Source organism: Helicoverpa zea, chromosome 7 (assembly GCF_022581195.2).
Source record: "Helicoverpa zea isolate HzStark_Cry1AcR chromosome 7, ilHelZeax1.1, whole genome shotgun sequence".
NCBI lineage: Eukaryota > Metazoa > Arthropoda > Insecta > Lepidoptera > Noctuidae > Helicoverpa > Helicoverpa zea.
Window position 1 is genome coordinate 10,028,261 of NC_061458.1, and position 27,852 is coordinate 10,056,112.

At 44.0% G+C, this 27,852-nt stretch overlaps 2 protein-coding genes across 2 annotated transcripts; one reads left to right on the forward strand and one right to left on the reverse strand.

The window, feature by feature from the left end:
- LOC124631891 (RWD domain-containing protein 1) lies at positions 1-2,135 on the forward strand. Its single transcript, XM_047166527.1, has 5 exons — positions 1-171; positions 389-591; positions 864-1,007; positions 1,514-1,700; positions 1,888-2,135. Exons 1-5 carry the CDS (start codon positions 102-104, stop codon positions 1,998-2,000), a joined length of 717 nt encoding a protein of 238 aa, XP_047022483.1. The 5' UTR covers positions 1-101; the 3' UTR covers positions 2,001-2,135.
- LOC124631892 (tubby-related protein 4) lies at positions 2,132-27,348 on the reverse strand. The gene is made up of 15 exons (XM_047166528.1): positions 27,025-27,348; positions 23,876-24,040; positions 16,425-16,607; positions 12,986-13,159; positions 12,450-12,711; positions 11,683-11,783; positions 11,120-11,344; positions 8,611-8,827; positions 8,180-8,347; positions 7,638-7,759; positions 5,797-7,510; positions 5,095-5,335; positions 4,853-5,009; positions 4,575-4,769; positions 2,132-4,242 (listed from the first exon to the last, which is right to left on the reverse strand). Exons 1-15 carry the CDS (start codon positions 27,118-27,120, stop codon positions 4,126-4,128), a joined length of 4,137 nt encoding a protein of 1,378 aa, XP_047022484.1. The 5' UTR covers positions 27,121-27,348; the 3' UTR covers positions 2,132-4,125.
- Between the last annotated feature and the right edge of the window lie 504 nt (positions 27,349-27,852).

Sequence of the window (27,852 nt, forward strand, 5' to 3'; positions counted from 1 at the left end):
ACACTGCTGCCCGAAGAATTTGACAGATTGAAAAATGTGTATGTGGGAGCGTAATTAAAACGTGTGAAATAAAATAAAATAGCAATAAAACAGTAGGAATCATGGATTACAATTATGAACAGACAAGTGAGGTAGAAGCTTTAGACTCTATTTATTATGGGGACATGCAAGGTAAGTTGGTCTTAATCGTTGTTGCATTTAAAGCTCTTTTATTCAAAACAGTTTAACCAATCTTCTAGGCTTGAGCTTACTCCTTACCGGTACTTAGGCATCCGCCGATTTAATCAATCCAAATCCTTTTTGTAGATATTCTATAACGAAATTCCGTTTAAATCCTCTGACAACGTGTCTTGCCGATCAAAAATTATTCAATAATCTTTTGTTACAGTGATTGAAACGAAACCGTTCCACAAGTTTAGTATACCGATAAAGTCTGAAGGGTTCGACGAAGGCGAAGGTCTGGCGTGTCAGCTAGTCTTCACATACACTGCTAAGTACCCTGATGAGTTGCCCGTCATAGAAATAGAGGATGAAGAGAACTTTGATGACATAGTTGATAAGGATGAACTGCTCTCACATTTAACTGAACAAGTACTACAGAATGTCATATTTTTTGTCTTTAATAGTTATATGAAAACCATTTGTTCTTGTGCTGTGCTAACATGTTTTCAGTCTTCTAAATATTTAGTCAGTAATATGTAACTCATAACTCTACCCTTACTTTTATTTTGTATTATTCAAATCATGTGCACCACAATATATGTACACTTATTAAAAAAAAGTTAGTCTCTTAAATTGATCTCAGCACAATATAAAATAAGTTTATTGTGTTAGTTGAGCTCAGTATTAAAATATTTTAACAGGGAAATGAGAACCTAGGTATGGTGATGGTGTTCACATTGGTATCGGCGGGACAAGAGTGGCTCAATGTGAGATGGGATACTATAAAGAAAGAGAGAGAAGAACAAATACTGGCCAAAAAGAAGGCAGAGGAGGAAGCTGAACTGGTATGCAACCTGCTTGTCTAAAATCTTTTTACAGCTTTATACTTTGTTGACCATCATCCTGTTATAATTTCTTAATTTCTAAAAGGCTTGTTGATTAGTTTTGTGTTAGGAATTGTTAATATTGAATCACATGAATCATTTTTTGAATTCATAAACTTATCTTCAAGCCTGTGTTGAGTTTTCCCAATTATGTGTCTAAATTATGTTTTAATAATGTTGAGTGTGTTTTTGACTTGGTGTTTATCTATCAGTATGTATTTGTTAATTCATGCTTAATTGTCGCCTCAACTAAAAATGTGAAAATATTAAGAGTTTCTTAGTATTTTGATGATCATATTGTTGCAGTTCTAAAATTGACTCAGATAGACATCACTAACATAACACCAAGTCAGATATTATCACCCTTTAGTATTGCAGTTCATAAATTAAGAAACATTTCTGTCCTGAATTTTGGAAGATTTTGAATATTCAAAATCATCATTTTCATACTTGTCTCTCAATTACAGAAAAGGTTTGAGGGTACCCGAGTCACAGTTGAGTCCTTCCTAGCATGGAGGAAGCAGTTTGAAATAGACATGGGTATTCCTGCTAAGAGAGAGAAGGAATCTAAAGATAAGAACAAGCTGACCGGCAGAGAACTATTCCTGAGGGACACAACTCTCAATGAATCTGATCTTAAATTCCTTGATGATGGTAAATATTACACTAAATTTTTTCTTTTCAACTTGATGATATTTCTGTACAATACTATTTAGAACTTAGACCTTACTATCTCGTTATGATCTAATGATGAGTGGAGGTACTCATCATCATCAGCCCATTGCCCAATTTCCACTGCATTGAGTAAGCACATGTTCAAAATAATGTCCTCTATTTGCAGGAGATGCAGTCAAAGTCGACGAATCTCTATTCCAAGACCTGGATGACCTTGAAATATCTGACGAAGATGATGAAGACTATGTTCCAGGTCAGAGTGGCAGTGAGAGTGATTAGCAAATGGTGAGTCCCCACTCGCGGGGACAGTGAACCAGTGATAGAACTATACGCCTACTCGGCTGACGCGCGGCCTTTGATCCTTGTGGTTTACCCAGTTACTCAGTTATTGTTCAATAAAACTACTTATATTTACTTGGAGAATATTTTATTTACACTTTGTCACTAAAGTAGGTATGTACAACGGACAAGTGAAATATCAAAGAAAAAGCGATGGACAACTATTATAGATGGCAGCACAATGAAACGAAGCGCGAGAAAACTAGGAAATCGTGCTGCTTTACCATTAACGGACTTGTCATAACATCAAGTACAAATCATTGGCAATAACAAAAAACACCATACATTTCAATCGATAATATCCGTTTTCTCTAACAAGTATCGAAAAAATAACTGTAATTTATGTCGTCTACTCACATGTTACTCGAGATCTTTGTGACGAAAACTGACGCTTACAAATATTGCACCTTTATTCGTTTGATTTTTAAGATGCTAAAATACAACCTTTGAAATGAGCTAAAATTGTTATCTCGATTGGACATATTAAATCTAAGCAGATCAAGAGAGTTGAGTGGGCGACATCCATTATACTTGTCATTTCGCATCTATTTATTTAACACCACAACATTTAAAAACCTAAAAACTCTTGAGCAACAAAAACAAATCTAACTCAGCTTATTCAACATTCCCTAACATTAAGATTTTTTACTAAATTAGATACACATTAATCAATAAAAGAGGTATCAAAATATATTCATGATGTGCAGTCTTCAAATGAATCTGTGAAAATGAAATACATTTCTAACAATCTAGTAATAATTAACCATAGATATGTAAGTTTTGATAAAAGTAAAAAACATAAGTGCAATTTAACATAATTATCTTATTAAATACTAGTTTCTAGGTATGCACTTATGTATAACTTTATATACACAGGTATGAGTTAGTAAATCAGTTCAATGTCTTAAATGAAAAAATACAATAGTGAATATTTTCATAAATAAAAAGACAAACACCTAGAACATTAGGTTAATGTAATAGTAATAATACAATGACAACAACATTATTTTAAAGATAACACACATTACAACAATATTCATTGACCTAATCAGAAAGTGCTTAGATGCACATTACACTCGCTAATTTAGATATCCATATCGACTGGTGGACATGTTATATCACCTCTGGAGGAATGCGTGATATACCTAGGCCGCATGATTGGTGACAGGTAACTTACAGGATGACAATATACCTGAAATCGTCTGAAATTGAACTTTGCACCTCGATTCTACACCGTGAAATACATGTATGTTTCCCTGTCAAAATCCAATTCCAGACGAATCCAGCATTTATGAACATCCTGTGTAAGCAAATTAATCGTTCAAAATTAAAGAAATAAGTTAACAATATCAAGGTTACCCACGCGGCCGTAAGTTTCGACCACTATGCTGAGAACCAATCAACGACATTAAAGTTACATTGAGGTTTGGTAACTGTAGGCCAACACATCTATTACTTGAGAATTATTCAATGCGTGAAATATGTCTATTGTGAAAATATATAATATTTTACCTAAAATACTTTTTACGTTCCTATAGAGTGGGGATTAATGGATTATTATACATAAGACTTATCTTTACATTTTGTCCGTGATGGCGGTCCCAATGTCTCCGAATTATTGTTCGTTTTTCGGCATTGAGACCATAAATTTGAAACTTTACAAAGCTATCCTATCTAAGCTTGTGTAAAAAATATTTATGGATGGGCGAATTCGCTGATCAATACGCGTTAACTAATAGTGTTTGTAAAAAGCTTATTTATCGAGCAATGTTTTAACAATTACGATTAAATACGCCGACAGAGGATTTCGAATGAAGCCACAAATCCGTGAGAAAAGATAACTTTAAGATTGAGATCCTACGTAGACGGCAAACAATTCAAGTACTTGTTTCTGTCCAAATGGAATATAGCAATACCTAGTAAGGATTGCTACAGTCCCAATTACTGTAGAAAATCGTCAAGTTCTGAATACATTTTATTAGAATCCGTGTGTCTCACGATACCCTCTGGTCAGCTCGCTCGAGTTAGAGAAACTGTGCGCTATTAATCGTAAGCTAGGATGGAGTTACTTCAGACGTTGAGTTACGTTGGCGAGAGCTACGGCGAAGGCCTGCAATGCTGAGAACGGGTACTGGAAGTCCAGTGTGTAAGCGTTGCCGTCTATGCGTCCAAATTGCATCACCTGAAAAAAAAAAACGTGGCTTTCTTTAGTATATTATAAACACTAAACCCTACTATAACACAGTTTGGAGAAATGTAGTGTTACACTGCTACACTGCATGTCGTGGGTTTGTTTCCCGGTATGGTAAAAGTAAATGGTTCTGGGTCCCTGATCTATGCTGCAGAAGATATTCTAAGTATTGGGCAACGAAACTATTTGTTTTGCGGCAAGCAACCACCACAGAAAATTATAAATTATGTATAGTGTAGGGAAGTCACAAGACGGGATAAACGCTAAGAAGAAGAAGTATAGTGTAGGGAAGTCATGGGGTAGATTGGCAGTCAGATTCCAACCTGTTTTCCATGATATTCAATCTGGAAGTTCTTGGCGGACTCCTGTGTGACGCGGCCGCCGAAGTCGAGCTGGTACACCTGGCTGTTCTCGTTCCACATGGGCGCCTTGTTGTGCATCACGAGTTGCCGACGTGCGGCGCTGTTGCGGCTGTCGCTAGCGCCACTCGTCGGCATCACACCGCCCGCGCGTTTCAGCTAGACAATTTAATTACATGATTTATAATATTACTAATTAGGGTATTTATCTGAAGCTCGTGATGCAAAAGTATTTATGTCACCTTGTTCCTCAGTTGTGCCTTCTGGAAGCTTTCTAAATCTCGATAATTCCTGCCATTGACCTCACTGTAGCCGCCGCCAGTGGAATACTCGTCGTCTGAACTTTCGGACGGTTTCTTGTTTCTTCTTCGATTAAGAAGCGGGGAGTTCAAGAGTTGCCTGCAAAATACACATGTTTTGGAATGCCCTGGAAACCATTCGTATGTATGTATGAAAGTTTATCTAACAGAACAGCGACGCTGACCTGATAGGCGATGCTGAGGAGTATCGATGTCGTCGTGGTGGCGTGCGCGGCGCCGACTCAGCGGGCGCGGAGCCGGCGGGGTGGCTGCGGCCGGCGCGCGGGGAGGCCGGCGCCGAACTGCACTCGCGCGCAGCCGCCGCGTTCGCCCGCGCCGCCGCGCTCCCCTCCCGCGCCCCCGCGGCCCCCGCCCGCCGGGACCCGCGCGACGCCAGCAGCCGTAGCGCCAGCTGTTCCAATGAACCTGTGCACATAGATACTTATGTCACTTCGTGTCGTGGAGTTTACATTGATCTCTACCTGTGTCCATGCCGAGTGGTGCCCCTTCAGGCAAGCTTCATGCGTTCTATAGAAAAGCGCGTGTCTACCAGGGTAGAAGCGATAAGTGTCGAGTGTGAAGCCCTCGGTGCAGCCACAGGTGTTTCGCATTGTTAGGTTGGGTTGGCCGTGCTTAGCGGACCCGGGCGGGTCTAGACGAGCGTGGGAGTTAGTGACCATGTTTCGGCTGGTGAACTCCGAGTCAAACTAAAATAAAAGTCTACCTTTAGTCGAAAAAGGGGTGCAGCCGGGGATATCAAGAAGCCGTCGAAACGTTACCCGAATACCGACGACCGGCGATCGTCCGACGAGTCGAGCGGGTGCGTCGCCGACGAGGGTGTGAGTGTTCGACGGCGGGTGAAGTAAAGCATCTACTTATGTACTAACTGTAATACTTGCTGTAGTCGGAGTCGGAGTCGGGCGGGGGCGGAGGCGCGGGCGCGGGCGCGGGGGGGGGGGCGCGGGCGCTGCAGGCGACGCACACGTAGGGCGCGGCGCCGGGCGGGCGCGTGTCGTAGGGCGCCACGAGGCGGCACGCGGTGCACACGGGGTAGTCGCGCCGCGAGCGCCGCCCGCTGTCCGACGTGCTGGTGCCGCTGTTGTCCTCGCCGCCCGTGCTGTTGCAGCGGCTGCTCGACTGTGCCGGCGTCACGTCCGCCTTCGGCGTCGCCGTGTCTATCCGCGATAGTCTTTTACTCTTGTCTACCGTGAGCGACATCTCGCTGGAGTCGAGACTCCTGGATTTGCCGCATCTCCGCAAGCTTGGCGTCTTGGTGCACTCAGTTTGTTTGACGTCAGTGGCGCGCACGTGTCGCCGCTGCTTCCTGTGTCGCTTGTTGTTGACGAGTACTAGTCTCCGGGGCGGCTCCCCGCGCAGTGCACTCAGACTGACCTGTGCGTGCAGCACCTGAGGGTCCACCAGGTCCAGGTAGCCGACACTACAGCTCCGCGTCATGGTGTCGTACACGGGGACGGTCGCGCAAACTGGACTGATGGGTACTACGGTAGTGGTCCTCTGCACTTTACCGGTAACCTCCCGCGCTTTGTCAGTCAGATTACTGATGGTGGTATCGACAGGCGTCTCCTCATCTATGAACTTCAAGTCTTCACTCTTTTGCAAGTGTTTTATAGTATCGCCTCGCTTGCTCAGGGCGTCGGGATGCACTTCGTGCTCGTAATTTTTGTTACAAAGTGACTTTAAAATCCTTGTGTTCATATCGTACGAGGCAGATTCACCCCTGCTGCAAATATTTTTGCGTAGCTTTGATAGACAATTGTCTGTAACGTGATTATCACATTTCTTTATTGTCACCTGTCGACTTGGCTCTAGACTCAGGCTGAGGTTAAAAGACTGTTGCTCTATATTAGACAAGTTCCCTTTGAGTGAGACGTTATCCCCGCGCACGCTGTAGTCGGTCCTGCCTCCGCAGAAGTCGCCGCGTCCCCCGCACGTGACGGTCTGCGGGGAGGGTCGCTCGAATATGATGTCAGTGGGCGCGACGGCGTTCTTGGGCGACTGCAGCGTGGGCACGGAGCTCTCGCAGCGCAGCGGGGAGATGGCGTGGCGGTTGGGCACGCCGGCGGGGTTGCTGACGCGCCGCTCGGCGGGCTGGCTCGCGTGACGCACGGGTGTGGAGTACACGCTCTCAGGTACGTTGCTAACAGTTTCGTTAGTGTCGATGTAAGGGAACTCATCATACGACTCGGCTCTGGCGAGTGACGGACCGTTTGAGTTGTTATTGTTAGCAGTAAAGCTCTCATTTTGGTTTATATTATTAGAGTTGTTCATTCTCTCATTAAGGGTCAGCTTTCGTCTGATATTATTATTATTAGTGTGTGCTGGAGAATCGGTGGAGTCGTTAGTCGGAAACACTTCTTCTTCGTCTTCGGAGAAAATGTTAGGGTTAAACGAGGGGTCGGGGCCAACGGGATAGTCGTCCCTAAGCTCTGTGATCATGAGCGTCATCTGACGCGGCTGCAGGTGCAGCAAGGAGGTCTTATACGTGACCTGGCCGAGGTTCGCGGGCACATTTTTAGCTAAACCATGCATTTTAAATTTAGTTCCCCAAATATTAGAAGTTACTTCTACTAAACGCACATCCTGCAACAAGATCATGTGTGAGAAAAAAAAATACAAATTAAGAAAAGTAATTCATGTACCTATTCAGTAAGGAATATCAGTAAAACAAGACATTATATCGAATCGTAATAGTAATGTAAAAGCATACCTCTGGCAAGGAGTCGATGTAGGCGAGTTCGTCTGGCGGTTCGTCCTTCTCGCTGGAGGTGCGTACCTTACGTCTCTCCCGCGCTCGCCGCCGCCGCTGTAGTCGCGGGGAGCCCGAACAACCTGGCGTTTAGGTCAGACAGTTTATCAGAAATTAGGCCTAAATGGATGAAAAATGATTTTTTCACAGTGTCCGTTTTTGTATGGAAATCAAACCCAAAACTTTTTGTATATGGATGACATTCTGTCCTGGCATTATTTATCGAAACCTACGAAAGTCAAACTCAAAATTTTTATTTCAAGTGGGCCTTTGCAGGATTTTATTAAAAGTGAGACATGCTTCAAAAATGTAATTTTTGATGTAATCTTTAAAACTACGCAAGGGTTTTTTTTTAAATAAGAAGATAGAGTGATTGCAGAGGCAGGTTTGGTAGGTAACTCCGACACGACGCAGGGTCCCGTGTGAAGATGGGGCGGGTTTCTAGTAATAAATAAACAACAAGTTAGCATGGCCTCGTGTTGCATTTTGGGTACTATAGTTACCCTCTTCCCGCTCGGTGTCGGAGGAGGAGGTGTGGGGCGCGTGGGGATGGCGGGCGGGGCGCGGGGTGCGGGGCGCGCGGGGGGAGGCGCCGCCGCCGCTGGACGAGCTGCCGGCGCCGCTGCTGCTGCTGCTGCTAGCGCGGACCACTACGCTGCTTGATACTTGCTCTGGTAACAGATAAATAGCCGTAAAATTAGTGACCCAAAATAAGTCAAAAAATGTGTCTAAATTATCTTTTTAGCTTTCGACCTAACCGGCAAAATTAAATACGAGGAAAATGGAGGTGTAAATTCCAGGATTTGGGTTCCAGGATCGGCGATTCCTTCTAACAATTACATAGCCCCTGGCAAAATAAGGAGTCAGGAGCTGACTGTATTTGGTTGTAAGTATGTTGTTGTGTAAAGTATATAAATAAACTTAATTTCCATACCTTCAGCTTGTGGATCGAAGATAACGAACTCAGGTCTGATCTTGCTGGTGCGCCTGCCTTTCAACAAGGGCACCAGTCCCCCTAGGTGTTCCAGGTACAGAGTATATGCGCCTGCTTCCTCGTCATCATGACGGAGCATGGTGCAGTGCAGCCGCCCGCCCGCCGCCGGGGGGCGGGACACGAAGAGACGGAGCTCGTTTGTTTCAGGTACGTTGCACTAGAGAAAGATGGTATATTTTAGTTAGGTGTGTACTCCGAAATTTTATGTAAGTAACTCAGGGAACACAAAACGGCTTCAATAATTGCTGGCTTCAAAATTTGCATGCACACAAGTTTCTTGAAAACTGAGCAGTACTTATTTTATGTTCATATGTAAACTTTTTTGCATCCACGAGCTGCTTCTTCGCATATTTATTTGCAGTCGCGAGCAGCTTTTTTGTCGGACCTGGACGCGTGCAGCTGCAGTGGATCCACCAGTCAGGTATCTACATAGAATACTACACGTACCCGAATGGTATGCGCGAAGAGGTTGGCGAGCGCGGGCACGAGGCGCGGCGGCAGCGGCAGGCGCGGCGCGAGGCGCGGGTGGCGCAGCGCCTGCGCGGCCCGCACGCGCGCCAGCAGCTGCAGCGGCGCCACCAGGCAGCTAGAGGACACGTACCCGGATGGTATGCGCGAAGAGGTTGGCGAGCGCGGGCACGAGGCGCGGCGGCAGCGGCAGGCGCGGCGCGAGGCGCGGGTGGCGCAGCGCCTGCGCGGCCCGCACGCGCGCCAGCAGCTGCAGCGGCGCCACCAGGCAGCTAGAGGACACGTACCCGGATGGTATGCGCGAAGAGGTTGGCGAGCGCGGGCACGAGGCGCGGCGGCAGCGGCAGGCGCGGCGCGAGGCGCGGGTGGCGCAGCGCCTGCGCGGCCCGCACGCGCGCCAGCAGCTGCAGCGGCGCCACCAGGCAGCTAGAGGACACGTACCCGGATGGTATGCGCGAAGAGGTTGGCGAGCGCGGGCACGAGGCGCGGCGGCAGCGGCAGGCGCGGCGCGAGGCGCGGGTGGCGCAGCGCCTGCGCGGCCCGCACGCGCGCCAGCAGCTGCAGCGGCGCCACCAGGCAGCTAGAGGACACGTACCCGGATGGTATGCGCGAAGAGGTTGGCGAGCGCGGGCACGAGGCGCGGCGGCAGCGGCAGGCGCGGCGCGAGGCGCGGGTGGCGCAGCGCCTGCGCGGCCCGCACGCGCGCCAGCAGCTGCAGCGGCGCCACCAGGCAGCTAGAGGACACGTACCCGGATGGTATGCGCGAAGAGGTTGGCGAGCGCGGGCACGAGGCGCGGCGGCAGCGGCAGGCGCGGCGCGAGGCGCGGGTGGCGCAGCGCCTGCGCGGCCCGCACGCGCGCCAGCAGCTGCAGCGGCGCCACCAGGCAGCTAGAGGACACGTACCCGGATGGTATGCGCGAAGAGGTTGGCGAGCGCGGGCACGAGGCGCGGCGGCAGCGGCAGGCGCGGCGCGAGGCGCGGGTGGCGCAGCGCCTGCGCGGCCCGCACGCGCGCCAGCAGCTGCAGCGGCGCCACCAGGCAGCTAGAGGACACGTACCCGGATGGTATGCGCGAAGAGGTTGGCGAGCGCGGGCACGAGGCGCGGCGGCAGCGGCAGGCGCGGCGCGAGGCGCGGGTGGCGCAGCGCCTGCGCGGCCCGCACGCGCGCCAGCAGCTGCAGCGGCGCCACCAGGCAGCTAGAGGACACGTACCCGGATGGTATGCGCGAAGAGGTTGGCGAGCGCGGGCACGAGGCGCGGCGGCAGCGGCAGGCGCGGCGCGAGGCGCGGGTGGCGCAGCGCCTGCGCGGCCCGCACGCGCGCCAGCAGCTGCAGCGGCGCCACCAGGCAGCTAGAGGACACGTACCCGGATGGTATGCGCGAAGAGGTTGGCGAGCGCGGGCACGAGGCGCGGCGGCAGCGGCAGGCGCGGCGCGAGGCGCGGGTGGCGCAGCGCCTGCGCGGCCCGCACGCGCGCCAGCAGCTGCAGCGGCGCCACCAGGCAGCTAGAGGACACGTACCCGGATGGTATGCGCGAAGAGGTTGGCGAGCGCGGGCACGAGGCGCGGCGGCAGCGGCAGGCGCGGCGCGAGGCGCGGGTGGCGCAGCGCCTGCGCGGCCCGCACGCGCGCCAGCAGCTGCAGCGGCGCCACCAGGCAGCTAGAGGACACGTACCCGGATGGTATGCGCGAAGAGGTTGGCGAGCGCGGGCACGAGGCGCGGCGGCAGCGGCAGGCGCGGCGCGAGGCGCGGGTGGCGCAGCGCCTGCGCGGCCCGCACGCGCGCCAGCAGCTGCAGCGGCGCCACCAGGCAGCTAGAGGACACGTACCCGGATGGTATGCGCGAAGAGGTTGGCGAGCGCGGGCACGAGGCGCGGCGGCAGCGGCAGGCGCGGCGCGAGGCGCGGGTGGCGCAGCGCCTGCGCGGCCCGCACGCGCGCCAGCAGCTGCAGCGGCGCCACCAGGCAGCTAGAGGACACGTACCCGGATGGTATGCGCGAAGAGGTTGGCGAGCGCGGGCACGAGGCGCGGCGGCAGCGGCAGGCGCGGCGCGAGGCGCGGGTGGCGCAGCGCCTGCGCGGCCCGCACGCGCGCCAGCAGCTGCAGCGGCGCCACCACGCGCCACACGCGCGCCGTGCACACCGCGCCGCCCGCCGACACGAACAGCCGCCGCGCCATGTGGCCCCATGTTAGCGCGCGGACTACACCCTGGATAAGTATACAATGTCAATAACATAAGACAGTACCCAAAATTCCTCTAACACTATCCTGTATCTTTATTAGCAAGAAATCAACCAATGAATTCCTCGTCAATTTTAGAGGTGACGTAAAAATCATGACGATCCAGGAATACGTAAAAGTCAAAGGTTTTTATATCACAAAGACCTATATATACCAGTGGTGCGTAAGAAAAGACACGAAAGGATTTTTGACTACGCGATAGATTCATAGGTTCTGCTTCGCAACTAACTTAAAAGTTAACTTCTTGATTGTCAAGATACGTAGGTAAATCAAAATCGTGACAAATTATAAAAATGACAACTGACCTGCGTGTAAGGTATAGGGACGGTATAGATGAGGGCTCCGACATCTGAATAGAACTTCACGACGTTCTTGTAAGGGGGCGTGTCCACAGGCTCATCCGCTTCTGTAACAATTGTGATACAAATATGCTTTATTTACCTAATAATTACTCAACAAAAACAAAGCTTTCTATACACACCTACAACGCTTAATAATCAGCAAATAAAGTAACATGTTGAAACGCGGACCTCCAGCCACAAACCACAAACGAACGCATCATTTATCAAAACGATAGAATGGTCCGCTCAACACATCAATTTATCAATATCACTCTTTCATAGAAACCATTCAGGGTGCGAACCGACTCGACGTGTAGGTGATTACGTGCAAAAACGTGAAGCTATTTTAAGCCGGATTACAATTTTTGTAGGTTTCATCAATAATTAATTTTCATGGACGAAAAACATTCCTCACCCTAAATTCGTCATCATCCTCGAATCAAACATCTACACTCAATATTTTATTTGTAAGTAGCGGTCGCCCGCCGTTTTTTTAGAACCATTAAAGGGAAAAAAATCTGTCATACATCATTTTTGCGAAATTTTTACCATTTGCACAGCGCTGATCGCAGCAGAATGCTCTCTGCTCCTATAAGTTTTAGTGTGATGATATTTAGTCTACACTGAAAAAAAAATTCAAATCGGAACAGTCCTGAGCTTAGCGCGTTCAAACAAATTCTTCAGCTTTATAATATTAGTATAGTTATCGCAAAAGGTCTTCACAATCTTACCTGCGATTAGCGTGCCCGCAACAGCCAACAGTTCCCTGGAGTTAGCCCACTCCATAGCCAGCGTGTTCCCTCTGAGTCCCGTGGCCACTCGCACGGGACTGACGTCATCATGTCCTCGCAGGAGCACTATCTCTCCGTTGCCTAGAGCCACGGCTAACACGTGCCCGCCATTGTTCTCCCCTCCCTCCTCCCCCTCCTCCATCTTGAACTTCTCGCAAGACCACGCCATTGATGTTATACCTCCTTCTGCTACTAGTTGTACCTGCAGTGATATAGACTAATTATAGTCTAACGTGTGATAATGTTAATGTTGCTTGCTTACTGATAAAATGTCTCAAAAATAGTTGAAATGTGATTGTTGCCATTATTAACTTCTCTGGATATCAAAAAGGCAGATTAGAAACTTCACCCTTTTAACGACAGGACCTCAAAAACCTTTACAAACGCGGTCACTTTTTCGAACTATTCCGTAGCCTGAAGAGTCCACCAGTCTTGTTTTTACTTATTAAATAAAGTTCAATAGAACGAAAACTAACCTGTGAAACCATAGCCCCATGCACGTCCATCACCACGAGCTGGGCCGACGCGGTTCCCAGATACACCTGGTTATCATCAGGAGTCCAACAGCCGCACGTGATGCGAGCGTCCAGTGATAACATGGACGACCAATACCGCTGCCCGGCCACTGAGCCCACTAGTACGAAGCCATCCTGGAGAATAAAGTGAAATTGTAATGATATCGAAAATCAGTTCGGATAATAATAAACTGCAAAATCTGTTAAATTGAATCACGATTTTTTGGTCAACTATGCTGCATTTAAGTTTTTCTGTTAACCGGGAAGACGACGAATTACTAAATTCCTGATAAAATATAACATTACATTGTCTAAAACATAAGCATTTGTCCGAAATCTACGTGATTTATCAAGTAGGTACGTTAAAACTTTTTATAAAGCACAAAGACATAAGAGTTTCTTTAGAGATAAGCTGTGCTCTTGTACAATTGTTTCTATTATTTATTCTTCTTTGTGTTTTTATTTGTACAAAACTATTAAATAAATAAATAAAGACTAAATTCCTACATAGTTTCTATTTTAAGAGTTAAACTTTAAATTAAACCGAGAACCCAATGTGTGTTGGTACCTAAATAACATTTAAAAGCACGCAGCACAATGTTCTAAAAGCTCGGTGTTTACACTGCAATATAAACGGTATAATTACCTACTGTTACTGTTGCATTTTCATTTGTTAAAATACGATATGTAGGTAACAGTTAAACACATCATTATTAATTAATTATCAAATAATAACTTCGTCTGGTTTCCCAAATACGTGTGTATTTGTGTACAACATTGAGCTCATTCGGTAATATAGAGGTAAGTACTATCGTATTCAGACGTATCAACTAAACACAAATAGCATTTTCAATCTGCGAAAATAAGCACAACATGTTTCCACCTTACGATTGCGCAAAAATAAGTAAGAAAGGATGTAACAATAAAGGAAGCCTGTAAAACCCAAGAAAATGGGCCATCAATCAGCCCAAAAGATTTCATCGCTTATAGCGCTCACGATCACCGTGATGTTATAATAAATTGGATTGGACCGCCAACCGCTACAAAGTTTATCGTCCCTAACCGATTTCACAATTTTATTGTCACCCTGCAAAAGTTTTCCATCAGTACTGGGGGTGTTACCGTGTCGGGTCGCCGGGCAATGCTAGCATGAAAGAAACCCGCCGAGATATTTGCCAAACAACACACTATCAAGGTCTCTGTGTCCTAGTTATTGAAGAAAGACCTACTAAAAGAAAACTTGGTCTCTTTGTAAACGATTTGGTCATTAACTAGCAACAACAGTGCCAAGTCGAAGTTTCATAAGAAGCCATACGGGTATTATTCCTATTTCGTGTGTGTTTTGTATAGATACCAGTTCATTAGTGAGATATATTTAGAGCACAAACACACAACCCCCTAATGGCACTAGGCAAGCCGACAGGTGCATTACGTAACAAGCAGTCTCTAGACGGTCGCTGTCGCCAGATATCACGTCTCCTATAAATCGTTGACGTATTTGTCTACGCCGTCAAGTCTCGGAGACGATATGACGTATAATATCGAGATCGAAGCACGCCCCCGCTAAATCGGCACACCTTTCTTAGCATGTTCACGTTTGTTTGTGTTCATAGGTGTCACGTAACGTTCGCCACTCGGCGTCACTGGGAAGCCTTTTAGCAAATTGCTTGCGACATTTTGACTGATCCGGCAGAGGCTTTGCTCCCAATTCACGTGGATGCACATCACGTGGCAAATCGGACTGGCACGTTGGCGATACACCGATATTTTGATAACAAATCGGTCAACTGCAAATATGAAGCGAAACGTCGCAAATATGCAAAGAAGAAGTTTTATATCTTTGTAATAAAAATCTTATTTTCCTTTAAGGTTCAAACTAGGATATAAGTTCTCATCTAACGAAGTACTAAGGAAATGATTAGCCATATTCTACCTTGAAAACAGAGAATCAATTTTTAAAACAATCCCGCCTCATAGCTACGTTTTTTCTGCTACGAACTAAACAAAATTGGCGAAGCCTTATTTTTCGCCAGGTTATCTAAATTCAGCGGCAGCTACCGGGCAGCGAATACATCCAATTTGCTTACATAAGACACCGCCAAACATTGTTTTATAACGAGCTCACACTGAAAGGTTTCAGCGCCAGAGCTGTAGGCTAGTTTAGGTAATATAGATACCGTAACGACCTCGTTTACCCCACACAAACCTATTTAACATACAAATTAAGCCTAATTTGCATATTCATAATATAATTCAGAACTTGGGGAGGACATTTTAATGAACTTATCAATTTTTTGCTTATGATGAATGACTCAAAGTTAGAAACCCTCTTTCACATCGTTCTTAGTATTTGCAATCTACTGAACTACTTACTCCCTATAGAAGGATAAGGATCGGATCCTTTTTGTACGTATTGCAAAACCCTTTGAGTTAGCACACGAATGAATATTTCCCGATAACATACGGCTAGGTATCCTTTCTGGAATATCAAATAATAAATTCTAAGAACAAATCTCAAGAACCGTGCGGTCTCGCTCGCCAGACAATAAATCACTTTACGGACTTGGACATATCTACTAGATATTCTATAAGTAACTACTTACTTTGCGGAAACCCTCGGCTTTGTAGAAGTTAGTAATAGAACATTTTTATATAGGAGAAGATTTTATTAGGCGAATATCGACATATGACTGTGGTATAAGAAACAAGACTATTTTGGAATTTGGACCATGCCCAAACATGTATACAATCCAATGAGCTAGAATGTGGCTTCATATATTTATACAAAAACAATCTGATTTCGTAGACAGAGCCTAGAAACTGATAGCGTAACAAAAGTTAGGTCGTTTCAGAAATTACACTACTTAAGTGTGCCTGAACACTTGAAAGACCACTTAAGTCACACTCAACTGTCACTACAATACACCGAATACACATTTAAGTACATTACAGCAATAACACGAGATTTAGGCAACCCATGTTGTCACTAACGATTACAGCAAACTTTTGGAACTTAGAAATGTCTGAGTACATAATTTACCTAGATTTTTCCTAACTCTGTTGGGGTCAGCTTTCAGTCTAATTGGATGTAGTTGCGTACCGGTGGTTTATACTGTCGACTCCCTATCTGACCTCCTCAACCCAGTGTCTTGGGCAATCCGATACCGCTGTCTCCTTCCTTGGTCAGTCTTTCTGGCTTTTGACTAGGACCCGTAATGACCGCCAAAAATGTTTAAGTGACAGCAAAGACCTACAAATTTAACGTGCTCTCCGAAACTCATTATGAAATTAGATAGAAGGTCACTCATCCATGGACTGACCGCGAAATCTCCGTATTTCGCGACCTCTACCTTATTATAGCAGGTAAAACTCTAAAGACAATTGATAATTATGATCAAACCTGATAGCATATGAGTGCCATTCTTCCATCGTGTGACCAGGAGAAGTGCGTGACTGGAGTGCTCCTGTCGTTGATAAGCTCGATGCTCCAGCGGCCCTCGTACTTGATCCACACGAAGATCACGCCGCTGCTGTCACACGAAGCCAGTTTCTGGTACGGCTCGTTCCATTTCACGAGGATTACCTGGACAGGAAATAAAGCTTAAAGGAAACCGGCAATTAAAACAACTGGTTGTGGTTCTGTCTACACTTCGTTCTACAAAAGTAACGCAGCGACATATAGGTATATAGCTACATTTATTTCAACAGATTTCAGATACCGATGAACATAGATTTGCTCTAAAGTCGGCGAATGCCCTGGAATTACGGCAGGTCAAATTAATTAGTAGGCCCCAGCGCCATGTATAATTTTAGAAACAGCTTTCAGCAGTGGACTAAGGGTATTAATTAAGGACCCTTTACTAATACGCAGAAATAAATCAGCCTGCTGCGTAATCCCAGGTAAGTAAGTACATAAAGTAATGTGGCTGCGCTTGGAAGCTTTCCCAAAATAAACTTGCGCCAAATATTTCTTGAAAGCGGACTAGATTTCGAATCGCAGGACCAGCTTTAACATGGGACGGCTGTAAGTAATGGAGGTTTCGAAATGGAAAATGTGATTGAAAAAAGTTTGCGAAACTCCTAGAGCACCGATGTAACATTGCGTATCATACATAACTAAGTTAACTTGTTTTCGCTGCATCAAACTACAGGTAGGTAGCAGTTGCAGAGTTCTCAAACTTTTTAATTTGTCAACTTCAACATTAACTAGGTACGTGTACATCGCGAATGCGAATAGGTACTCCATTCCCTCGTACATCCAGCGCCAAGAATCCACTCTAGTGACAGCTCTAGATTAATTACCGCACGTAGTTTTAATTAAGTAAGGTGCAGTACTAAGTAAAATACTCTTACCCACCTACTCAGGCCCGCCGCTAGCTGTTTGTTCGCCCGCGTGCAAAACCGATTATGCCGCCCTACGACTACATATTATACTGGGTTTTGTCAAAAAATATATAAGGGGTGGGGTCCAGGGGGACCGGACCCCCCCGCCCATTCATATCCATTTTACTTGTCCAACAGAAAAAAATATGTACATGCACCGCTCTGATTGCAAAAAACGCACTTCCTTTTGGATACATAAATATTGCAATAGGTACATAACATATTACACATAACTTTTTATTTACTTGAAATGCTCTAAGTCTTAGAGTAACCTAAGAAGTCCTGGGTTAGCCCATAAGCAGACTAAGCAATTGCTTAGGGCATCAATACAGTGCAATCATTACCCAAGTGGCCCCTATGTATTGAAAGATTGTGATTAATGGGTAGGTACCAACATAATGTATATCAAAGTGCTTAGAACAGATTATGGGTAACTTAAACTAACGAAATTAAATATCTATAGCAATGTTTAATTTCAGTAAAATATGTTATTAATGGTTTTTGGTGGGTTTCCCGTTGAAAAAGTCGACGCATGAGACACATTTCATATGTAAGGAAGCGCGAGCGAAGCGAGCGCGAAATTTTTTTAGTCTAAGGACACAAAACAAATAAAAACCACTGTAAATTAACAAAGCAAAGTCAAAAAGTAAGACATGCACAGAAATGAAGTGCTAACGTACATGAAGCCGCGAGCGAAGCAAGCGCGATTTTTTCCTTAGAGTTTTCATGAAGTAAACATATCATAAAAAGCCAAAGTGAACAAAAAGCTATAACGGACGTGCGCGAAAAATGATTTTTCGGTACAGAATGCCTCAACAATTAAACAAAGATAAATTGCGATCAGTGCCGGTTTTAACTCTACCAGCGCCCTGGGCGAGATTTCTACGGCGCCCTTCAACTGCAATTCAAACCCATACGAAAAACAGAGGTGTGTGTAGTTACCGATTGCGCGAGCGAAGCGAGCGCGAATATATTTTTTTTATAGTTAACAAGTCGAAGCAAAAATTACGTAAAATGTAGCCCAATCGTACATAAGTTATTGCTGGTTGGTGAATGCAAAAACACCGGAACATGTCTTCTGATTGCGCGAGCGAAGCGAGCGCGAATTTTTTTGTTATATTTTAGAACTCAAAACAAAAATTACTTAAAATTCTGCCCAAACGTACATAACTCTTTGTTGGTGTTGGCGCCTATGTATTATATTTTTTGCCTCGTTGGTCTAGTGGTCGCAAGTGTGGCTGCTGAGCACGAGGTCTCGGGTTCGATTCCCGAGTCGGGCCGAAATCGCTTTGTGGGTTTTAGAAGACTTTCACAAAGCAGCCCGAAGCCTGGAAGTTGGTGATTGATTCACCCGTGCATCGGAGAGCACGTAAATGTCGGTCCTGCGCCTGATCTCTTTCCGGTCGTGTCGGATTGCCGTCCCATCGGGCTATGAGAGTGAAGGAATAGGGAGTGCACCTGTGTCGGCGCAAATGCTTGTGCACTATAATATGTCCTGCGCAGTTGGCTAATCTCCTTACATGAGAACAGCCGCCGTAGCCGATAATCGGCTAGGAGGACATCATCATCATCATCATCATCATCATATTTTTGGGACTTAAAGTAGTACCGTAAATAAGAAAGTTCATATGGAAACTAGAAGTTACTTTCTTATTAATAAAAGAACTCAAAAACGACGCTACCTTTTTGCTAGGGTAGACTAAAATATTGTTGAAAAATAAAACAACTGTAAAGTGAAGCAAGCCCGAAAATTTTTGAGTTTTGGATCACTAAAAGTCCTAAACATATATAATAAAACACGACTGTGAAGTGAAGAAGCCGCGAGCGAAGGGAGCGTGATTTTTTTTGAGTTTTGGGACATAAAAGTAGTGTTTGTTCGAGAATTTCTCAAATTTAACGCGGAATTAAACACAAATTCGCTTCGGCGCCCCTGAGCCCGCGGCGCCCGGGTTATTCGCATACGCTGCACCATAAGTTAAGATGGCCCTGATGCTATCCATTCATTTGGATACAGTTCTTGTAAGTTGCAATCTTTGATGAAATTTAAAACAAAAATAGGAGTAACATTCTGATCAAGGATTGGTGGGGGCGCCTGCGGTGCCCCTTATATCCGGCGCCCTGGGCCGTCGCCCAACCGCGCCCTACCGCTACTAACTGCGACATCTGACATGGAGGCGCGAGCGCAGCGAGCGAGAATTTTTTTGGGGATGCAAAGGGTAAACCCGTCAAAATTGATAGGGGACGACCAAAGCGAGGGCGGCTATTGCTGTGTTCGGAAATATTGAAATCAAATAATTGGTAAAAAGATATTGTATTTTTTTAATATTACGTGATAAGTCACTCGATTTGCCGCCCCCTAGGACGTGCCGCCCGCGTGCGGTGCACGCCTTGCACGCCCGCTTACGGCGGGCCTGCACCTACTTGAGTTATTTATACCTGTACAAAGAAATACACACGTTTTCCTTCGGTGAGTGGAGTGCTATAAAAACCTTTGAAGAACTTTAATTTTGATTCTGAGTATGATTTGATAAAAAATATTCTAAAGGACATCAACCAGTCAACAAGTCAGATAGCTTATAGAGAGTAGAGTTTATGATCTTATCTTATCGGAGGAAATGTTTTTGCACTTTTTTTCTATTAGGTTAATTCAAAGACTTTATGAGTAAATTAATCAGCTGGTCTTCATCTTTTGTAAATATGTATAGAGAAGACTTAACAGATGCCGTTCCTTCTATTTTCATATATTTGTGAATTAGTAACTCAATAAATACCCCGTTATTATAGTTACGTACCAACGTCAAAGTTCTAGCAGTTATTTGACGGATGTTGGTAATTGATTGGTGCCGGCGGTCACTGTTGGAGACCGCTCTGAGCGATGCGATGCTATCCATCACTACAACAGTTCTAAAACCTAATAATATTTTTATATCCGCAACAAGCACGTTTCACAACAACAACAAGCAAGCGTGTTTCGGATGGCACGTTAAACTGTAGGTCCCGGCTGTCATTGAACATCCTTGGCAGTCGTTACGGGTAGTCAGAAGCCAGTAAGTCTGACACCAGTCTAACCAAGGGGTATCGGGTTGCCCGGGTAACTGGGTTGAGGAGGTCAGATAGGCAGTCGCTTCTTGTAAAGCACTGGTACTCAGCTGAATCCGGTTAGACTGGAAGCCGACCCCAACATAGTTTGGGAAAAAGGCTCGGAGGATGGATCCGCAACAAGCTTCCATATGACACCATTTATAAACTTTCCCAGAGAAATGCATGAAGCTCTTACCAACTCGTAAAAGAAAAGCTTAAGCGACAATACGACTCAAGGACGATGGTCGGCATAATAATAAATTGAAGACTCCATTACCAGCTTGGAGTATAACACAAAAGCCACTTGTTTAACTTTATGGCTACTAATAGATTTCAGCTTTGACTACTTAAGTGGAAAAAGAAAACAATATTAACAAAAAGGAAATTCTTCTTTACCAAATTGGCTGTATAAATGTTCTTGAGCTTCTCAGGGGGACAAAAAAAGGGGAGGTAGTATATTTGAAGATTATAGCCGTCGCGCTCCAGACGCAGTGTTATTACACATTCCACGTGCCCTTCGCTCCGTATAAGTTACACCCACTTAGAGAAAACAGTCGGAATGTGAAGGAATCCAACGCTACACACACTGGCAGCAATCACACGTTTGACACAAGTCTCTCGGCTCCGCATTGAGAGCATTAAATTTATGAGGCTCGGAGGCTCTATATGGCTCGTATCAGTGCGTGTACGTTAGTTCTCCCAGAATACCTACGTCTATAGGGCTTCTGCGCTTAGGTATCGACTGTAGGTACACGTAGATTGTGCGTCGGAAGAACACGCTGAATTACGTTTCATATCAAGACACTGAAGCGAAAAGTAGTTAGCGCTACACGAAATGAAGTGAAAATGGGCCAAGAAGATTATTCTTACAAAATGTCGGTTCTTCAAACTGCTTTAAAAGTTTCTTAGTGAAAAGGTGCCAGCAGGTTGAGTAAGATGCAGTGACAAAGTTTCCAATATGCAGTTACTATAAGTATGTAGAAACTAGAACGTATGTTTGAAATCCATGAGTAAAAGGTTCTGAGACCGAAAGTTCTAAAGAAGTCACTTTGAAAGTTTTTGATGAATTCCAAGCACAAAGAGGATTCTTTCTAAAAACATTTTAGTTCGTTCATTTCCAAACATTAAACTTCAAAGTAATTAACATTATTTCGGCTCGATCAGCGCGATATCGATGGTTCAAATTCGATTATTATACTGTTTTGTTTGTCGACTGCAGGTGGGTGGTACTGAATATATTAACTACAGCGTTGACGCCCGGGGTCCTATAAATGGCAAACAAACAAGCAGCTAAGTGTTTTTTGCAAATATTATGTTTGGGTCAATATAAAAAGGGCTTCAGTGTAGGCCACGGCGAGTGCCACTTAAGCACGAAAGGGTGGGGCTTAAAACAAAGTCATGCAAGTCGCTCGAGGACTTTGCCTTTTCAATATAACGAAGTCCACTTATTCCTACGCTTATTTATTTTTCATATGTGCTAACCACTAGACTGTAATACCCTTACTGATTTGGTTGAACTTGACTCTATAAACTAGCTGATTTTGTCCTCCCATTCAAACCAAATGAAATAATTTTCTTTTTCTTCTGAAAGGAATGCGTATTTCTCGACTTGGATAGTTAATAAATTGCTGTTAACCTTGTTAACATCTGCATCAGGGCAAGTCAAGTGCACTACCGTCTAATACCAGTCTAATGGACTGGTCCTTCGATACTAATGACGTAAAGGACCACAACACTAATGGTACCAGCACTTTGACAGCATACGGGTACGCCATTGGGAATAATAATGAATGAAGATGAGAATAATAATAGGTCCTATCTAAATTGTATCTATTTACATGTTTCGCATTTAATTTGAAAAAATCTAGATATTTTTTTCGTTGAAAAGCCGCCTGAAACATAAATAACAAAGAAGGTACAAGTACAAGAGCCCTTGTTTCTAAAGAACAAATTGAATGTCAAAACGATAGATCTAAGAATATTAAATTTTGCCTTGTACTTGATTAGGCACAGTAACAATACTTTGTAAAGATAAATCTTTGGAGTAAATGTTAACAATTAGGTACGAATTTCAATTTATTGTCTGGCAACAAGGAGCAAGTTTAAAAATGGAACCTTATCTATACCTAGGTACTTAAGTAACTAAATGTATTCAAGTATCAAAGTAATAAGTAAATGTAAATACTTTTAATATTATAACTTTATTTACCTGTGGTGTTAGCATTTTATTAATATTAAAGTAAAATGGTTTTCAGCTTTTACTTTGATAGGTCCTGCATTTAGCTCCCTCCGTTTTAGTTAACCCCAGACTCTTTTCATTTACTTTGTAATTCGGCAATGCGCAAAGCACAGACATACTGAAAACCTTAAAGCATGTCTATTTCTAGCCACATTTTCAACGAATCCCAGCTTTTTAACGTGAATAGATTGCAACATCACTACCGAACGGTATCTTTTCTTTATTAAAAGGAACCTATTCGTGTTTAAAACTTTTTTAAATGGACTATCTTTTTGACTCAACCATTAAACAAATTATTTTTCTGCTAGTATTATTTATTTGTGGGTTTTCAAAGTGAACGAAAAGTATACACAGAATGTCATTAGCGACACCGCAGTCCGCGCTCTATAGAATCCAAGATTTCTATCATCCACAAAAACCAAATGCGAGGAAAAGCTTTCAAATGCGTGGGCAGATAGGTACTGCTACTTCTTATGTAAGCTATCTTATGTAAGTCCAATCAAATCTATACTTAGATTTTGCCCTTTTTCATGAGAGCATCACGCGATGTCACTAACACAGATAGTATCGACTATCGGGATTAATATGTCAGTAAGGGTTTTCTCGTTACTTCGAAAGGTCACCAAACTCACCAAAATACATTATCTGTGTTTGCATTATTAAAATACCTTTCATACGTTAGGAGTAAGTTTTATGCCACATTTCAGCGGATTCAAAACCATTAACGAAGAGGGTTGTACATGACGGTGTAAAAAGACATTTTACGACTATCACACCCATCAGAGAATCCATTGTGTAAATCGTGACTTGAAATTAAACTTGAATTTACAGAGACTCTCAAATAAAGTTGACTTTATTTTGGCAGGGACCCCAAATGGGTAACTAATTTTTTAGGTCAGGGTAGCCTCGGGTAGAGCTATATTGAAACCAGACCTAAATAGAAAATCGATGTAAAGTCAAAAGAGTATTTGAACTTGTTGTACGACAAAAAATTACAAATGCACGAGCACTTTACCCGAAAGTCAGAAAAAGAAAATCGGTTAAGGAAAATCGTCGCCTGCTCCATTGACTTGTATTGACTCCAAACTTTTTTCCAAACAAGATGAAAGATGAATATATGTAGATACTAATTAAAAAAAAAAACTTACGTCTGATCTGTGCCCGCGCAAATTATAGTTAGTACGCAAGGGCAGCTCGTGCGGGCGACGCGCGTGCGACGATGTGAACGTCACTCCGACCACCCCGCGCACGTTGCCAGTCGCCAGCCAGCCCTCTTGGTAATAATTGTTGCGGTTCAACTTCCAACCCTCCTCCTATACAAACAAAGCATTATTTTAATTGCACGAATATAACAAGCGCAACCTCCAATGACGACCTTGGCCTTGCAATAACGAGCAGTGCAACGGGGAATCGTTGCTTTTAAATTGCGCTAGCGTTAGACATGTGAATTGATTACATGGGTAAGAAAATGCATTATTACGTGTTAGAATCAGGTAATGTTAATTACTTTATTAGCTACTGCAATTAAACGACTCTACCTACACGAAACTGAATTTTAAAGGTAACAAAGAATTGTGAAACAATTAAATTAAATCATAAGCAAAGTACCTTTCTGCTTATTTACCGCGTGATAATACCAATATGATCGAAAACTATTGTTTTCGTTAGTTAATAAATCTTGTGCTAGGAATTAACAGGTAACTATCCCGACTTTTAAAAGCTGTAGGTACCTACTTTAAGCATGTACCTTCCTAACACAATTTTTTACAATGCTTTTCAATTCTTGTAGACGATACCTATAGGTGGCAAATTAACCCGTTTCAAACTCTAACTTCATCGTTTGCCAACATCGTTAGAGCACATCAAACATGCTCCAACCAGGCTAAATGTAGCTCCAGAGAAACGGTTCCTCTAAAGAAAATGTAAATGCAATCAACTGAAACGTTTCCTGAGTATCTAGACGAGCACATAGCTACTAACTTTATTATATAAAACTAAAAGAATTAATAATTCAGAATAATTAATTTTCAATATTGCTACAAATAGCATGTTCACTTGTAGAGGCCGCATTAATAGGAAGCCAGGCAATTAACAGGCACGTAATGGTGCATGCCCGTCCCGACGACGGCGGCCGACCGGAGATCGAAGGCGAAATTGGCAATTAGCTAGATATTACGATCCGACACCCTCCGCTTCATTAATCCATACGTCGCCGCCCAATTAGGACACATTTCTTACCAATATCTGTACAGTCCGTACTGTGGGGACTCTACAGGTTGGAAAATTGATACGATTGCTGTCTGATGAGTTGTTCAAATTAATTAAAACGAAATCATCCTATTTCGAATTCGGACTGGGTAGGTAGAAATTTAAATCCCTATGATAGAGATGTAGGACCTATCTAATGCCTAAAATATAATTGCTTTTGCTCCCCCCTAAAAAATACAGTTTTACGAAGGTAATATCAGGAGCGGCCCAGAGCTTTCTCGAGAGCTCGGAAGGAAAATTAATCCGTAGCCAAGGTTCACTAAAAAGCAAAGGACCATTTTAGGCTTAAGGCAAAAAATGCTAAATTACTTTACTTAATCTCGTTTTTCGTATTCATTAAAAGCAAGCACTTAACGGAAACAGATTTAACTTGCTGGTCAAAACCAAGAAAACTTTGCCCAGATAAGTATGTAGTTAGATAGCTATTCTGTTGTACTTTTGTGTCTAGTTGTACTTACGGCTACGATTGTATGCGTGACGTGTTAAGACTCAAAGGACCAATTCTCGTTATTTGACATGTATGTGCATATTTAAAAACGTACTTATGGAGCTACAGTAATAAAAGTACTGTCACTATAAATGGGCGGCTCACACAATACCGAGGACGCAAGGACTAGGCAGTAACGTTGCCTAAAGGCTTGCGATGGCCCATCACGAGTATATTAGGTTACCAAAGAATGAAATCGGTTGGAAATTTTAAAAGGCGGAGACACCGCCACTTCATTAAACCAGTTACAAGCGAGAAGCGTGCTCTGCTCATAGTTTAGTGTCTCCAGCTAGCCGTGACTAATGAGAACTGAAAGCCCATTAAAAATAATTTGCACCAAGGATCCTACGGCGACTTCTTTTGTAAGCAACATCCATTAGGTTTTAAGAGGAAAAAATCGAGCGTATCGGACTGCGCTTTTAATTTATCATTTAATTGTTGTACATCTATTTCGTCTTGTCTTTAGAGAAATTGATCTTACATACCGTGCCGTTTAGATTTGATCCTGGTCAAATGCAGGTCATTTAAATTATGAGAAGAACTAATTGTAACATCTTATTCTTGCCAATTTATTTTTATTTTTATCTATTGAAGGGTAGGGTACGTATTTGGAGAGGGAATATTTCAAATTCACTTATGACTCAAGCCAAGTCATGATAGCCAGTGTAAAAACCTACTTCTGACAGACTTCTAGGAGTGCGAGAGATCACATAAAATATACCTAAATTTTTCTTCTATTTCCTATCATTACAAATTGGAAACTGAATTACAATTACCAATCCTACAGATGAGTCGCAAAAAGTTATCATCTTAAACCAATCAACCAAATCCAGAGTTACGTTGTTGCATTTTGATGGGATATTTTGAGGTAACGCGTGGAAATTACCCCCGAGTGACAAGCGTTGCATAGAAATTGAATTAAATAGGTCAGAAGTTGGTAAAGCCGACGGAAGGTTAATAGAATGGGACCCCCTAACGTGCCTTAACACCGCAGCAAGCTTTGGCAATTTCATTCCAAGTCGTTACATGGATTACAGTTATGCGTGGCACCATCAAGTCTTGCGAGAAATGCTTCAAGCTATTTCACTGACCATAAACAAATTCATACGGGGGTTTATGTGACAAAACAATGAATAATGGAACGATGCTCTATGTGGATTGTGTGCGAACCTACAAACAAACCAAAATTTAGGTACCTATATGTTATGTCAGATTTATATTTTATGTAATTATCATTACCTGAGGCCTATTTAAGTCAGCTATTCGATTCTAAGCCAATTTGCATGCATGAATTCATTGTTTTATAAATGCGAAAGCAAACTTCTTTCCCATAATCAACCTATTTGAATTTGGTTATTAGATATGCATTAGTAGATAAGGGGTAGGTAGGTTAATGTAAAATTGATTTAAAAAATAGCATTGAGCCTAGCTTCCACGTATATTCTAAAATTGGCGCTGTAAGTACTTACTGAGGTTGCCGCGATAGTAGACCTCTTATAAAATGAGGCCTCTAAGATATAATGAACAATGAATTAAACTCACCTCTGGCAGCTCGTCGGGCACCTTCCCCATCCAGGACAGCGACAGGATGGAACAGTCGCATTTTGCGTTTACGTTTCTCTCGAAGTGAAGATGCATTTTCGCTTTATCAGTTCAGACGTAAACTCAAACGTTTAACATCGTTGGTATATTATGCAAACACACTGTGTACTCGCAAGCCGTTTCGCGAACGTGCGAGCTGACAACTTAACGCGCACATTTCACAGGAACCAGTGATAATACATTTGGGATCGGATTATGAAAGATCATTTTTGTCGGATTGTGAAGTGGTCGGGTGAGAGCGCGTCGGTCGGCGCTCGGCTGACGTGACAGGGGGTGACAAGCGAGCCTTCGGGACGGCGGCGGACGGCGCAGGTATTGATTGCGCACGGGGGCGCGCGCACCCCACGACCTCTACCGCTGCCAAGGAAAACCGGGAAAACCCGCGGAAAGCCCGCTGAGATGGCGCTGCGATACCCAACACAAGGACCAATTTCAACACCATACCAAAACATACATAAATAAAGTGTTCCTTCAGCACAGCCAAGAATGCCATGTAAATATTCATACAAACAAACGCAACTTCTTATGATTAAAAAATATTGAAGCAGGTACGTGCGTATATACTTTAACGTCTAACTGGGCTATGCCAGGTGCGGTGCTAAATAATTCAACTATAATTTATTTGAAGAACCCTGGTGAATAATTTGCGGGATGCAAATTATTTGGAGGCCGGCAGAAAATCCTACTGTTCGAATTTTGGCAAATGGCACTGCAATCCCATTAGCATGCACCCACGTTTATTCCTTCTTAATTATACATAGTGTGAAC